General features: G+C 39.5%; 1 protein-coding gene across 1 annotated transcript; it reads left to right on the forward strand.

Moving 5' to 3' along the window:
• Window positions 1–324: 324 nt before the first annotated feature.
• Window positions 325–12,587, forward strand: LOC115816122 (odorant receptor 131-2-like). The gene is made up of 3 exons (XM_030779090.1): window positions 325–392; window positions 5,662–6,524; window positions 12,442–12,587. The coding sequence occupies exons 1-3, from the start codon at window positions 325–327 to the stop codon at window positions 12,585–12,587; spliced, it is 1,077 nt and encodes a 358-aa protein (XP_030634950.1).
• The last annotated feature ends 542 nt before the right edge of the window (window positions 12,588–13,129 follow it).

Here is a 13,129-nt window from a genome sequence, read left to right on the forward strand (position 1 = left end):
TAGGCTATGTACATGACAAAATACCGAATACTTTGGCAAGATTCTGCTGCCATGATTATAAAGCTCTTTGGTAGTCTACTTCTGAAATACATGTTTGAGTATGGTCCTATAAGACTATGTGGTTGCCCGTAGACACTAAAAAAAGTCCACACAATGGAAAAAATACCCACCCCATCAACCAAGCTTGCTACCTCTCTGTTTAGGTCTATTAGTGTCTGATAACACAGCTTTGTCAATATTGGCTTTTGTTTATCGTTGTCATGGTGCTCAACAAGTAGATCTCGGCCCTTGATGTGTTAGACAGAGAACTAACTGCCATTAAAAATGGTTGATGTGCAAACTGAGCCACCCACCCTGTTAGCATCCTCAAAAACTAAATCTTATTCCTTAAAGTGTGTATGTTCACATATGCCATGAAAATCCCGGAAAGAGAAGACTCTTTGTCTGGAATAAAATGGCATGTGAACAGATCCTATCAAGTGTTGACCCCAAAAGATGCTCAGTTACCTACAGACAACTGTGACTGTCCTTGATGGGTGATGTCACTTCCTAGCCCTGCACTGCTGTTTTGTGTAGCCGTTACATGTTTACACAGGAAAATAAAGAAGTTACCAAATTTTATAAATATTATGTAATACTACATTGCTTCATACACTGCAGTAGTTCCCAAAGTGTTACTGGGTGCCCTTTTTTGCACTTTTTCCACCTTTTTTACTCCTTCAAACACCAACTCCACTGATCCTAAGCACCCAGAAACTTCAGCATTCTTTCCACTTGGTGGTAAATCATGGCTCCCATATTTGTCTCCTATGTTGAGTGCAGTATGTTTAGCTATTTTTCTTCTGTCCCCAGGGATAACTGTCTTTGTGCGAAATATAGATTAATAGCTAGGCTGGAATAGCTGATTGAGAAGATTTCTGAACTAAGGATGCATGTCCAGATATTAGGTGAGATTAACGATATTAAGAACTCCAAGACACTGCTAGCAGTTCTAGATGCAATTATTGCAGCTAATACCTCCCCTGCTCTGGTAGTAGAGCTTTCACAGCATGGCGAATGGGTAACAACTTGGCAGCTTAGTCAAAATATGAGAGCAAAGAGACTCCAATCGCCGATTCATGTTTCTAACAAGTTCTCCCTACTAAGTGACATGCCCACTGAAAGAGCCCTAGTAACAGGCGACTCCATTTTATGAAACGTGAATATAAACACACCAACAGCCATAGTCAGTTGCATCCTGGGCACCAAGGCGACCAATATCATGGCAAATTTGAAAGTGCTGGCTAAGGCTAAATGTAGATTTTCAAAGATTATTATTCATGTTGGCACTAACAATGTTCTCCTTCACCAATCAGAGATAACCAAAAATAATTTCGTAGAGGAGAGTGAACTTGCAAAAACAATATCTGAGTCATTTTACTGAACGAGATTCAAAGATCCGAGTCAGTAAAAAGACCTGAACTTCACTAGTACTGCTACAATCTATTGTGAAACATTAGCTGTCACTTAGAGATCAGGATATAAGTTGAATTCATTTGAGGTCCTTGTTCTTAGTGTCACTTTACCTGCTACTAGCAACAAATCCTCTCAGGTGTTCATTCTTATTACCATTTACAGGTCCCCTTGGCCTTATATGGAATTTCTTAAACAAATTTCAGATTTTCTATCAAACCTTGTGATTACTGTAGATAATGCTGTGATTGTGGGTGACTTTAACATTCACATGGAGAATGAGAATGATTCACTGAGATCAGGATTTGCTGACCTCCTAGACTCCATAGGTATTACTCAAAATGTCACAGGACCGGCTCATCCTCAAAATCATGCTCTGACCTGGTTTTGTCCTTTGGTGTTAATGTTAACAATATATCTATTTTGCCACAGAGTAAAGAAATTTCTGATCACTTTGAAAGTGTAAACGGGGAACTGTCGGATATCTCTCAGGTTAAATACTGTGTGCCACAAGGCTCTGTTTTAGGTGCCTTATTGTTCTCCTTGTACTTCCTGCCATTAGGAGACATTATCAGTAAGCATGGTATTAACTTCCGTTTTTATGCTGACGACTCACAACTTTATATATCTGCAAAACCAGATGCACTCTCCCAGTTCTTCAGATTAGCCGATTGTATTAGGGACATTAAAGGCTAGATGGCTAATAATTTCCTCCCGTTGAACTTGGATAAGACAGAAATGTTAGAGCTTTGACCCAACTCCTCTACATATAGGCTGCCTGAGCTTGATTTCTGTTTAGATGGTCTCACCGCTATATCATGCACTTCAGGTCTTGGGGTAGTGATGGACAGTGACTTAACATTTGTTACCTACATTAGTAATACAGCAAGAACATCCCTCTTCATCTCTGTACTATAGCCAAGATAAGGAGCATGCTGTCCTTGCATAATGCAGAGAAGTTAGTTCATTCATTCATAACATCTAGATTAGATCACTGTAATGCACTATCAATGCACTATTACCCTCACTGTAACGCACTATTAGCTGGATGCCCTGCCATGTATAATGCTGCAGCTAGAATTTTTAACAGGAAGTGTGAGCACTCACTCACTCATTATTTAAGCCACTAATTAGGGTTGCGATAGGGAGCCTGTCCCAGAACCCATTGGGCGAAAGGCAGGGAAACACCCTGGACAAACACCCTGAACACATTCATACCTGGTGTCTCCATTCCACCTGACCTGTATGTCTTTGGACTGTGGGAGGAAACCGGAGCTCCTGGAAGAAACCCACGTGGACACAAGGGGAACATTCAAACTCCACGCCACGCCTTCTTGCCGTGAGGCGACAGTGCCACCCATTGCGCCACCGTGCACCCCAAGTGTGAACATATTAGTGCCCTGTTCTGAGCCAGCGGCCCACCTGTGATGCTAACTCAACCTGACTGTGAACCAAGATCATCAACCTGTCCTTTATAGCCACATCATAATCTCAGTTTTAACGATAGCAAAGTTAATCATTCTCACCAATTATACAGTTTGTCTTAAAGACAAACTTACTGATATGAACATTGTCTGATTAACAATTTAATCTGTATCTGATACCACCTAGAACTCCTAGAACCAGTGGCGGATTTAGGTATGGGCGACATGGGCAGCTGCCCAGGGTGGCATTTTGCTGAGGGCGGCACTGGGCGCCAGCACAAAAAAAATTCAGAACAGTGACATTTGCATTTTCGGTTTGTCGCTCATTTGCATGTCACATCAATGATATCATGTCACATGTCTACATGTCATGTGGATCAATTAACCAGATGGAGAGATGGATTCTGAACATTGTAACAACTGGGATTTTCTGTTTTAAATTTGGGTGACCAAGCTGGAGAGAACGACACATAGGAATATTAGGATACACACACACAAATACTAAGGCATTAGGAAGCGCCCACTTCGGGTATTTATTTGCTTTAACCAACAAAATTCTGCCATTCTGTTGAGTTCAAATTCTCAATCTAGTCAATTTTTTCTTCTGTGCCTGTAATTCAAAATAAAAATGACTGCCTCTTCTTACTTCCTTATATGATCACAATTACAAGGCATAACAGATTTTTACCAGGAGTTGACCATCTTGGTGTAACCCTTTAATGTCTATGTTTGTGTTACCTCACAAGCCGGTGAGTTGTTTAGGCTTGAGTGAATCTGTGTTTCTACCGATAGGGAACTGTGGGCTGTAGGTTACATGAGAATTTCGCCACTGCTTTCTGTCGCCTATAACAGGCCGAAACAAGAGTCATACAAGCTAGAACTGCCACTGCCTAGAACCTTGTATATTAACTCTTTCATACTCTGAACAAATCATATATTGTAAATAATTCTCATTTACATGAATTGAGTTTTTCCTTGCCACTGTTGCCTTGGGCTTGCTGCCAGTAAAGCTGCAGAGTCTTTTTTGACAGAACAAGCATTAGTTGGTCAGCAGCAGCTCATAACTGAACAGACCGCTATAATTGCTAAAGACTCATCAAAGGCCTATATTTTTTTTCTTCAAGTAGATAGGTCAATGTATATTTAAAATTTTGCACAGTTACTTATGCATGTAAGATACTGCTAGGAAAGGAAACTAGAGGAAGACATGTGACTGCATTACACTAGAACATGCCTGTACTGGTTTGGGCATATTCAACAAAACCTACATGCAAAGAGGGTATGTTTGAAAGGAGAGGGTTCTGTCAGTATATATACAGACAGGGCAGGAGCTATGAGCATAAAGAAAAGGGAATTAGAAACAAAAGTACCTGAGGTGGAACCACAAGTCATGTCCCCACATTGTATTATACAAAAGGAAAATATTTGAAAAGTTACACAACCTGACCTACAATAGAGTGAAAACAAGATATGTTCCTCTGTAGTCTGCTCTCATTGAAAAACACAATTCACGTCAGGATATCAGTTAGTAACTGCACTGTCTGGCAGCTCAAAAAGCAAACAGTCAGAGGTTACAGCTGTCTAGAGAAGAGTATTATTCTGCCTCAACATTTGTAACTATGGTTTTTCACTGTGTTTCTTCAAATTTTCTTGCTCACTAAAAAATCTTATCATGGGACTTGAACTTATCTTATTACACCCTCTGCACACCTGTACACACACACTCACACACACACACACACATACACACTAACATTCTCACTCACATAGGTGCACACATTCTCTCTCTCTCTCTCTCTCTCTATGTTTATGGCCTCTCAGCTCTCACAGACAGACAGGCACACACACGCACGCACACACACACACACACATTGTGCAAATTAAAAAAAAGGAGTCTTACACTGTAAAACAAACACCTCCTATGAACCACACTGCCTCATATAAACCTGACGCCACATCTCTATGTTAAAGTGCCCAGGTACACGAACTGAGGTAAGCGTCCTTGCTCTACTTACGCAGGTAAAGCAGTAACTAACAGCGGAAATTCACACAGTTCTCTTCACAGCTACACAGGAAGCACACAAAAGCTAATGATCATAGATCAGAAAATTGAGATTTCTGCAAATGTAATCAACAGACTTGATCTTATGAGAAAAAGAGTGAAAATATTCAGTCTCACTTCACGTATCAGAGTACCGATGATGATGATGATGATGATGTTGATGATGATAAAGACTGACAGATTTTTTTCTGATTCTTGCTTACTTAATTATTTACTTACTTACTTAGAAGAGCTTTATTGTTGAAATTCAGTAATCTAGAGCTGGAGGGTTATTACAGAAAACATGGTAAACCAGTAACATTTATTGTGACGTGGGGTATGAAGTTCATCACTGGAGTTTTTCATTAAACCAATACTGGTATATGTATATTTCTGATAGTATGAAAAGATTTTGAGGCAGTACTTCGATAAAATCTTTCAGTAAACTTGTTTTTGATGTTGCTATGATGTGCACTGATCCAGTTTCCTTGTGGAGAATATCATTGGGGACTGTTTAATATATGTGTTAACATTTTCATTATTTTCGTCTAAATATTTTCTTTACATTTTGGCAGCATTTTAAGGTGTATTCTGTTTTGGAATATTAGACTGGCAAAAGCTTAACAGTTCAGAGAACACTACTTCTCAAAAAATAGGCAAGCAGCTGAAATTCATTTCTTTGTGGATTAGTCCTACAACAAGAAACTCTTTCAAGAAACTGACAATGAATACAAGCCAAGAGAGGGATTCGTTTCAAGATGCCTTCATCAAAAACTTCATATGTGTTGCTCTAGGAATCATCATCAATCATATTAACGGAGTGTTTGTGTACACTTTCTGCAAGAATGCAGTGTTCTATGGCAATTCTCGATATATTCTGTACATTCACCTGGTCACCAATGATATGGTCATGCTGTCTATTACAGTTGGACTACACGTTGTCAGTTATGCAGTACCATTTGTGCAAGTGTCACTCTGTTGCTTTCTGTTACTCCTCAGCCATATGACAGCTAAAAACACTCCATTAAACCTGGCTGGTATGGCCATAGAACGTTACATTGCAGTCTGCAAACCACTGCACCATCCCCAGATCTGCACAGTGAAAAGGACATACATACTCATCTGCCTGATTTGGATGGCTTCCACCATCCCAGCACTGGCTGATGTTTTCATCATTATAGCTCTTAAACCATTAACTTTTTTTAACGGTAACACTTTCTGCATATCATGGGTTATTTTTGGTACCCAGCAACACAGGGACAGAGCCACTGCTGTAGAGATTATTTTCATGCTCTTTGTGTGGTTAACCTTGTTCTATAGCTATTTTATGATTCTTCATATTGCCAAAAATGCATCCACAGATCAAGCGTCTGCTAAAAAAGCTCAGAACACAATATTATTACATGGTGCTCAGCTTCTCTTTTCTATGCTCTCCTATATCACTCCTTTCATTGATATGTATTTGGTCCCACTTTTCCCTAAGAGTAGATCAAAAATTTTGTTCACAACATTTTTGTTGTCACATATTCTACCAAGATTACTTAGCCCACTGATATACGGGATCAGAGATCAACAATTTGTCAAGTATATTAAAAGCTATTTTTCATGTAAACATGAACATTCATCATCAGTGAAACCTCATTGAGCTCATGCTCAGCTTGGAATTGCTTTCATGCTGTCAAATAAAATAATAGAAATTACCACTAAAAATATTTTGCCATTGTAATGTTTGATGCACACTGTTTGACGCTTTTAGAACTCAGTTCACTCTGCAGTATATTTTCAGTGGAAAGATTCAAGTTGTTTCAAACAGTTTAAACAGAGTTCTGCATTAGTTCTGTATATGCTTATATTGTGGGGAACTATGCATTGTTCAGTTTTGTATTTTACTACTAAAGAACCAACTTGTTGAGCAAGTTCAGACACATTAAGTGCAAAATAACATGGTGACAAATAAAATGCAATAAATTCATACAAACAAATTAGAATTCACTGTTCTTGGCCCACTGAATTGTTTTAAAGTCATGCCAATGAGACACAAAAAGGGCTTTCCAACTATACAGTAGATAATGGTGAACTGATGTATTTCACAGGCTTCACCAAACAGGAATGAATCTTCCTTCCTTCCCAAAACTGTTCATACAGTTTGTGCAATTTCTGGACCACAGAGCTTCTACAGAAGTTAACCAGCATGACAGAGTGAAAGGCAAAATGCACATGCTATACTACAGTGACTCTTTCAGGTCAGAGTGTTCTTGGGTCGTCATTCTTAGCAATCTTAGCGGTTTAATGAAATCAGCTGCTTTGCACAGGCACACAGTCTAACACAAAAGCACACCATATTCTCTTGGACAATGTGAAGAGGCATTTCAGTATCAAACACTCTCTTGCTTCCATCCATGCTAGATATAGCTAGGCTAGCCACATGTTGACTCCCATGGACTGCAACGAGTCCACCTTTGACAGCGAACGGTGGACAATCGTATGGTCAGTCATTCATCTCTCACACTACTTAGAAGAGGGCCCCTTTACAATCATAAGTCATCAGTGGCCCTCACAGGATGGAGGGCTTCTGGGGCCCTTTACCTTGATACCTACAACAAAAGTCACCAAATACTGAGTCCAAGCCCTTCAAAGTGTCTGTTTACCTCTTTAGCAGTGCCATATTGTTGTTTTGGTACTGAATGTCCATCGTCAAAGTCTGGGCTTGACCCAGAACAGAGGGGACTGCTGGACTTTGTCTGGGTGTTGGCTCAGTATTTGGTGACATTTGTTGTATATACCAAGGTCAAGGGCCCAAGAGGCCCTCCATCCTGTGAGGGCCACTAATCAGCTATGATTGTAAAGGGCCCTTTTCTGAGTGATGTGTATGACTGACCATATGATGAAGTTGTAAAAAATATCAGTTGTAAAAATGTGTGTCCCATATCCTGCTCTGAGCAGGCCTTGACTTTATTTGATCTGCTTGCTGGAGCAGCAAGGGCAGAGGTTGACCCTCTCGAGTCAGCCATGCTGCATGCGGGATGAAACAGAAGTTTCGCCAAACTGCTTCGAAAACTCTGAGTTTTTGTCCTGGAAACATAAAACATCCATCGAAACCTTCAATTGTCTTCTTTAAAATGTATATAGTTAGAAAGCAAATTTATTTTGTAGAACTATGTGAGGGGAATAAAAAGAACATGCACATTTCAGTCTCTGAGTCAGAAGGCAGCTCTTGATAGCCCAACCATTTGCAAATAGAGCTATTCATATTATAACAGAATGGTAATTTGCAAGTCATTATTGGATCATTACGAGGCAAGAAAACGAGTGAACACGGCCATTTTGACTCCTATAAACAAGAACACGTGTAAGGTGGCCAGTTGCAAATAAAGCAAATGTGGGAAGAGTAGGAAGTTTGTGTGGGATAATGTGGGACATGTTACTGCTGAGAGGTAACCTAAAACTTTGTCTATCCAACTGAATAAGAAACACTTGTATTCTGCCTTTCAGCTCATAAACACCTACTGTATACTTTGTCCTGTACGATTCCACAGCACACAAGTTAGGGCATCAACATTCCTTCCCTCATACACAACTATGTAGAATAAAAGAAACAAAAGTAACCTGTACAACATGGGAAAAAAAAAATGCACATATGGAATTCCATTATAATCTTAAAATTACTACGGCTTTTAGTTAAGCACTGGCCGATTAACCAATGGATGATTCTCAAGCTGTTAGTGTCAGTAAACCTAAGTCGTTTGCAATGTTAGAGCAATCATATGTGATATCACTCAGAGGCATAAAATGCCGAGACAAGTACGCTAATATTTTACCATTCCTTAACTGGAGAGAGTTAAGGACACCCAGGAATAAAGCCCATTCTTTACTAAAAGAACATTTTCCTTTCTTTGTGGCCATGATGTCGCCTGCTAGCTTTTACTTTCATATCTGCAAAGTTTGTATAAGTTTGTTTCTTTGTGATTTAGCATAGGAATTCACCGGCTGCACAGTTTGATTGATGACTGTCACAACCTCTTGATGACCACCTCCACTGCACAATTTTCAGCCACTGGATGAAAGCCAGGCTTTTAGAAAAGCTTGGCTGTGTTGCATTTGTATAAGCCAGGTTGCTGCTTTTGACATATTGCTGTTAAATAGAGTAGAAACTATGTAGCAACAGCATTAGCAGCTTTAATATTGTCTGTTTGAAAGCAACACCTAAATGCCTTTATACATACAACTCTCCAAATTTGTGCTTACTGGATATGTTCAAATTTGTCCTCCATGATAGCCAATAGAAAAAAGGTTGAGGGCCGTGATGTGTGATGTGACCTTCACATCATTGTAAAAACAAAATTCAAATTAGGTGGGTCAATTTCTGGGTAAAGTTATAATTTTACTGTCTAATCTTCTTCATCTTCTACCAGTTAATGATGGTGTAATCTGTCTGGTGAAGCCTTCTGCCACAACAGACCTCCATGCAGTTGTTAGTACTCTTCACACTGCACAGATTTTTCATAAGGGTTTAGAGTAGAACACAAAAATGGTTCATTTTCATTACAGGAGGATAATAAACTAACCTTGTCAGCTACCACAGAGAGGGAAGATACAGAGAGGCCTGAGGTTTACACCTTAAAAATAACATCTAACAGTTGATGATAGTGTTGTACCATAATAAAACTTGTACCTTCTTTTTCTCTTACAGAGCAATGCTGGAAATTACAATGAGGAAGAGGATCCATCCATCTCAACAGCAAAGAGTACCTCAGTAAGATGTTGTTCAGCATTGGCTCATGACTTACAGTGAAACTAAGTAGACCTGGCAGTGTCTACTAAAAATTCAATGTCATTTTTGTGTTCCTATAGCTCTCTGTGAAACAGCTCTACAAGGTGTACTTAAAGAAATGGGAAAATCTAATTTAGAAACGGACCACATAAGGCTGGAGTTGCAAAAGACAAAAATAGAAGTACAACTGCTGTAACATCAGTTAAAGTTGGGTAAGGTGTCCACAGGTGAATGATCCTATTTGTCTGAACAACATAAAAAATAGGGATTTTTTTTGCCCCCAATCACTATCCGAGTTATTTAATATTGAGTATCTGCCGATACTGAGTCCTCATCCGATACTTGTATTTTCCTAGATAATACAGTTGCACAGTGCACATTTCAAGTACATTAAAGGTATTAAAATCAATTCAATGTATATGCTTGACAACTAAATAGCAATGCATTAAGAAAAAAATTGCCTGCATCCATGCTGTTCCTTATTTTTTTTTTTTGTAATTTACCTTTTTTTTTTTCATTTTACCAAATGACAAAGTAAATCTTGTGTTAAAGCTCCAGTAGGGCAGTGTCTGAAATGTAGTGTCAAGAGGGTAGGGTGTACCGTGGCTCCAAAAGCTCCAAAAAATACGGCAAAAACCTGAGTTTTAGCAAAGAAAGGCAAACATTCACAAACATTTTCAAACAGTTTTTTTTTGTTTGCTGTGAGGTCACTGCGAACGTTTGTGAACACACACAAATGGTCAAAGGAGCTAGTTCGTGGCGAATAAACATGTACACTGGAGTAAGGGAGAAGTGTGCCCAGATGGGAGTTATATCAGAAAATATACGTAAGAATTATCTTCTTGAAATAATTCAAGTGGCTAACTTGTAAAACTGTCAGTTTCATTGATACTTTTTCTGAAAGCCTCTTTTTGTATGCTATCGTTATCAATCCTTAGTGTTAGTTAAGTGACTGTCTTGCTCTCTGTGGTCGTTAGTTTAGGCTAACTCACATACATCACATAGGCCTACAGCTAAAGCATTAGATGTTTCAATTTTGAAATGATACCTTGGTTGTTGTTAGTAGCCTTGAGGAGTAATGTCATCGGAGTATGCTGACCTTAAAAAATGTTCAAATGTAAAAGTTAAAAGAATACCCATTCGCATGGAACTTTCGCCTCAGTTTGCCAAATTTGAAAGCACCTCTGTATTCGTTACCACAGCCATGGGCTGGTCATCCAAAGCAATTGTTGCTGTCTCGAGGAAATTTCTCTCTCCTTTTAAATCTATATCTTGACTGTTTATTTTTTATGTGCTGTATCAAAACAGTAGTAGCCTAGTGAACGCAGCTCCTACCGCCTCGCGAAATGCTTGCATTACAAACGGCTGCTGGACTGCTTTCGTTTCCTGATTTAAAATATTTCCACGCTGCATTACTGCAGACATTTTAGCCACATCCTACCACAAATTATGCTCTCCATTCACGACACCTGTGTGACAGCTGACATAAAACAAAGGATCGGGTGTAGGGTCATGCTCAATATAGCCAATACCGATCAGTTAAAAAATGCCTTGATGGGTCCCGACACCGATCTTTGAGATCAGATCGGGACATCACTAATACAAAATATTAATTACTGTATTGCATTTGTACTTGCAGGAAATAAAGAAGACTTCAAAAAGAAAGGCATCTTGTCTTTATTTGACACTGGGGAGGTGATGGGTCAATCAGAAATGATGGTAGCATATCGTGTCTCTGACCGCTCATCCATCTCGTGCATCAGTGGGATGGTAAGGATTGTTATCAGGATCGTCGGCTAGTTGAGTAGGACATTGCCACAATCAGAGGATAACAATGTCATGGAGAATCACATATGCCACAGTTTAAATTTTCAGTTGCAATAGAACAAAATATTGATTATAATAGGATATAGCTATACATATAAACTCACCACAGGCAAATCTAGCGCTCAGTATACACTCACGAAACGTTTGTGAGTCATGCACAGACCCAGGCCACTTTGCTTCCACATTGCTGATGATGTGGGCTGCATCGCATATGATCTTCACAGTGCAGAACAGTAGTTAGCTGCAGTAGCTGTATTGTGAGGTATCTTTCATTTGGAATGCTGAAGGCTACTATTTAGGCCTACCTGCACATTAACCCTCTGGAGTCAACCATCCCACCGGCAGGATGAAACAAATTTCAACAAACTCCGCGAGTTTTTGTCCTGGAAACATGAAAAAATATCCTTCGAATCCTTCAACGGTCTACTTTAAAATGTATATAGATCTACATGAGGGGAATAAGGGGAACCGGCGAGCAGGTTAGCTTCGCGGAGTATGTTGCCATAGTAACTGACTCACAGTTAAACTGAACTGGCTTTGTGAAACCAAAAACCTGGACTTTCCTTCAATTCCGAGTCACCTAACTCTGTCCAAGGAGCTACAAGATGGCACAATCACAGATGTCAATGTTTGGAGTCGAATTGGACGGATCCTGGGAGTGTTTGTGTGTACTACATGAGGGGAATAAAAAGAACAACATGCACATTTCAGTCCCTGCAGCTCTTGATGGCCCACCCATTTGCAAACAGAGCTATTCATATGATGATGGAATGGTTATTCGCGAGTCATTATTGGTTCATTACGAGGCAAGAAAACGTGTGGAATCGCCGAATTTGAGTCCTATAAACAAGAGCACATGTTTGGGTTGTTTTCACACCAACCAAGGATCTATAAGATGGAACAATGATGCTTCTCTCCTGCCGAAGCCTTGCAACGGATCCAGGACGGCCTTGCCCTACAGAGCAATGGTGACTGCAAATTTTCCTTCGATAAAAGCGATGAGCGCAGTGACGAAGAACATTGCCATTTTGAGCTTCGACTCGATCCCACCAAGGATGCTTGTGATGAGTAAGTTTTAAATCCCTTGACAAGCTTAACTAACACAGCACAGCATATCACTTTCTATAGCTAAAACGTCTGTCATAAAACTTAGCTTACAAGGACATAGGCTATAACTTCTCCACCAGCAAAGTCAACACATTTACCAGTTAACTAAAGTTATATAATGTAATTCAAGTTTTTCGTTATTTCCAATGTACCCTCTCAGTCTTTGCTCCCTTCTGTTATTTGTAATGCAAAAATGTTCAGAATAGCCCTCTCAGCGATGAATTGTTTTACGTGTCATCATCATATCAGGGTCCTGAAGTATAATATTGTGTGCTATACAAAATAAGATTGTTATAATCACTGGAGCCAACTAAATCAGACTCATTGAGGTAATTGTGACAATTAGTCTCATCGGTGTAGGCTACTGTAATGCCTATTGCCCTTATTGTGACAATTAGTCTCATCGGTGTAGGCTACTGTAATGCCTATTGCCCTTATTGTGACAATTAGTCTCATCAGTGTAGGCTACTGTAATGCCTATGTCAGGTGTAAACAATCGAAACACTT

The sequence above is a fragment of the Chanos chanos genome, chromosome 7 (assembly GCF_902362185.1).
Source record: "Chanos chanos chromosome 7, fChaCha1.1, whole genome shotgun sequence".
Lineage (NCBI taxonomy): Eukaryota > Metazoa > Chordata > Actinopteri > Gonorynchiformes > Chanidae > Chanos > Chanos chanos.

What these genes read in the sequence shown, in the direction of transcription:
- LOC115816122 (XM_030779090.1), top strand. Translation starts at nt 325, where the DNA reads ATGGTTGATGTGCAAACTGAGCCACCCACCCTGTTAGCATCCTCAAAA. An exon ending in ACTAAATCTTATTCCTTAAA is followed by an intron (nt 393 to 5,661) that starts GTGTGTATGTTC and finishes AAGCCAAGAGAG; the next exon opens with GGATTCGTTTCAAGATGCCT. An exon ending in TATTAAAAGCTATTTTTCAT is followed by an intron (nt 6,525 to 12,441) that starts GTAAACATGAAC and finishes CTCCTGCCGAAG; the next exon opens with CCTTGCAACGGATCCAGGAC.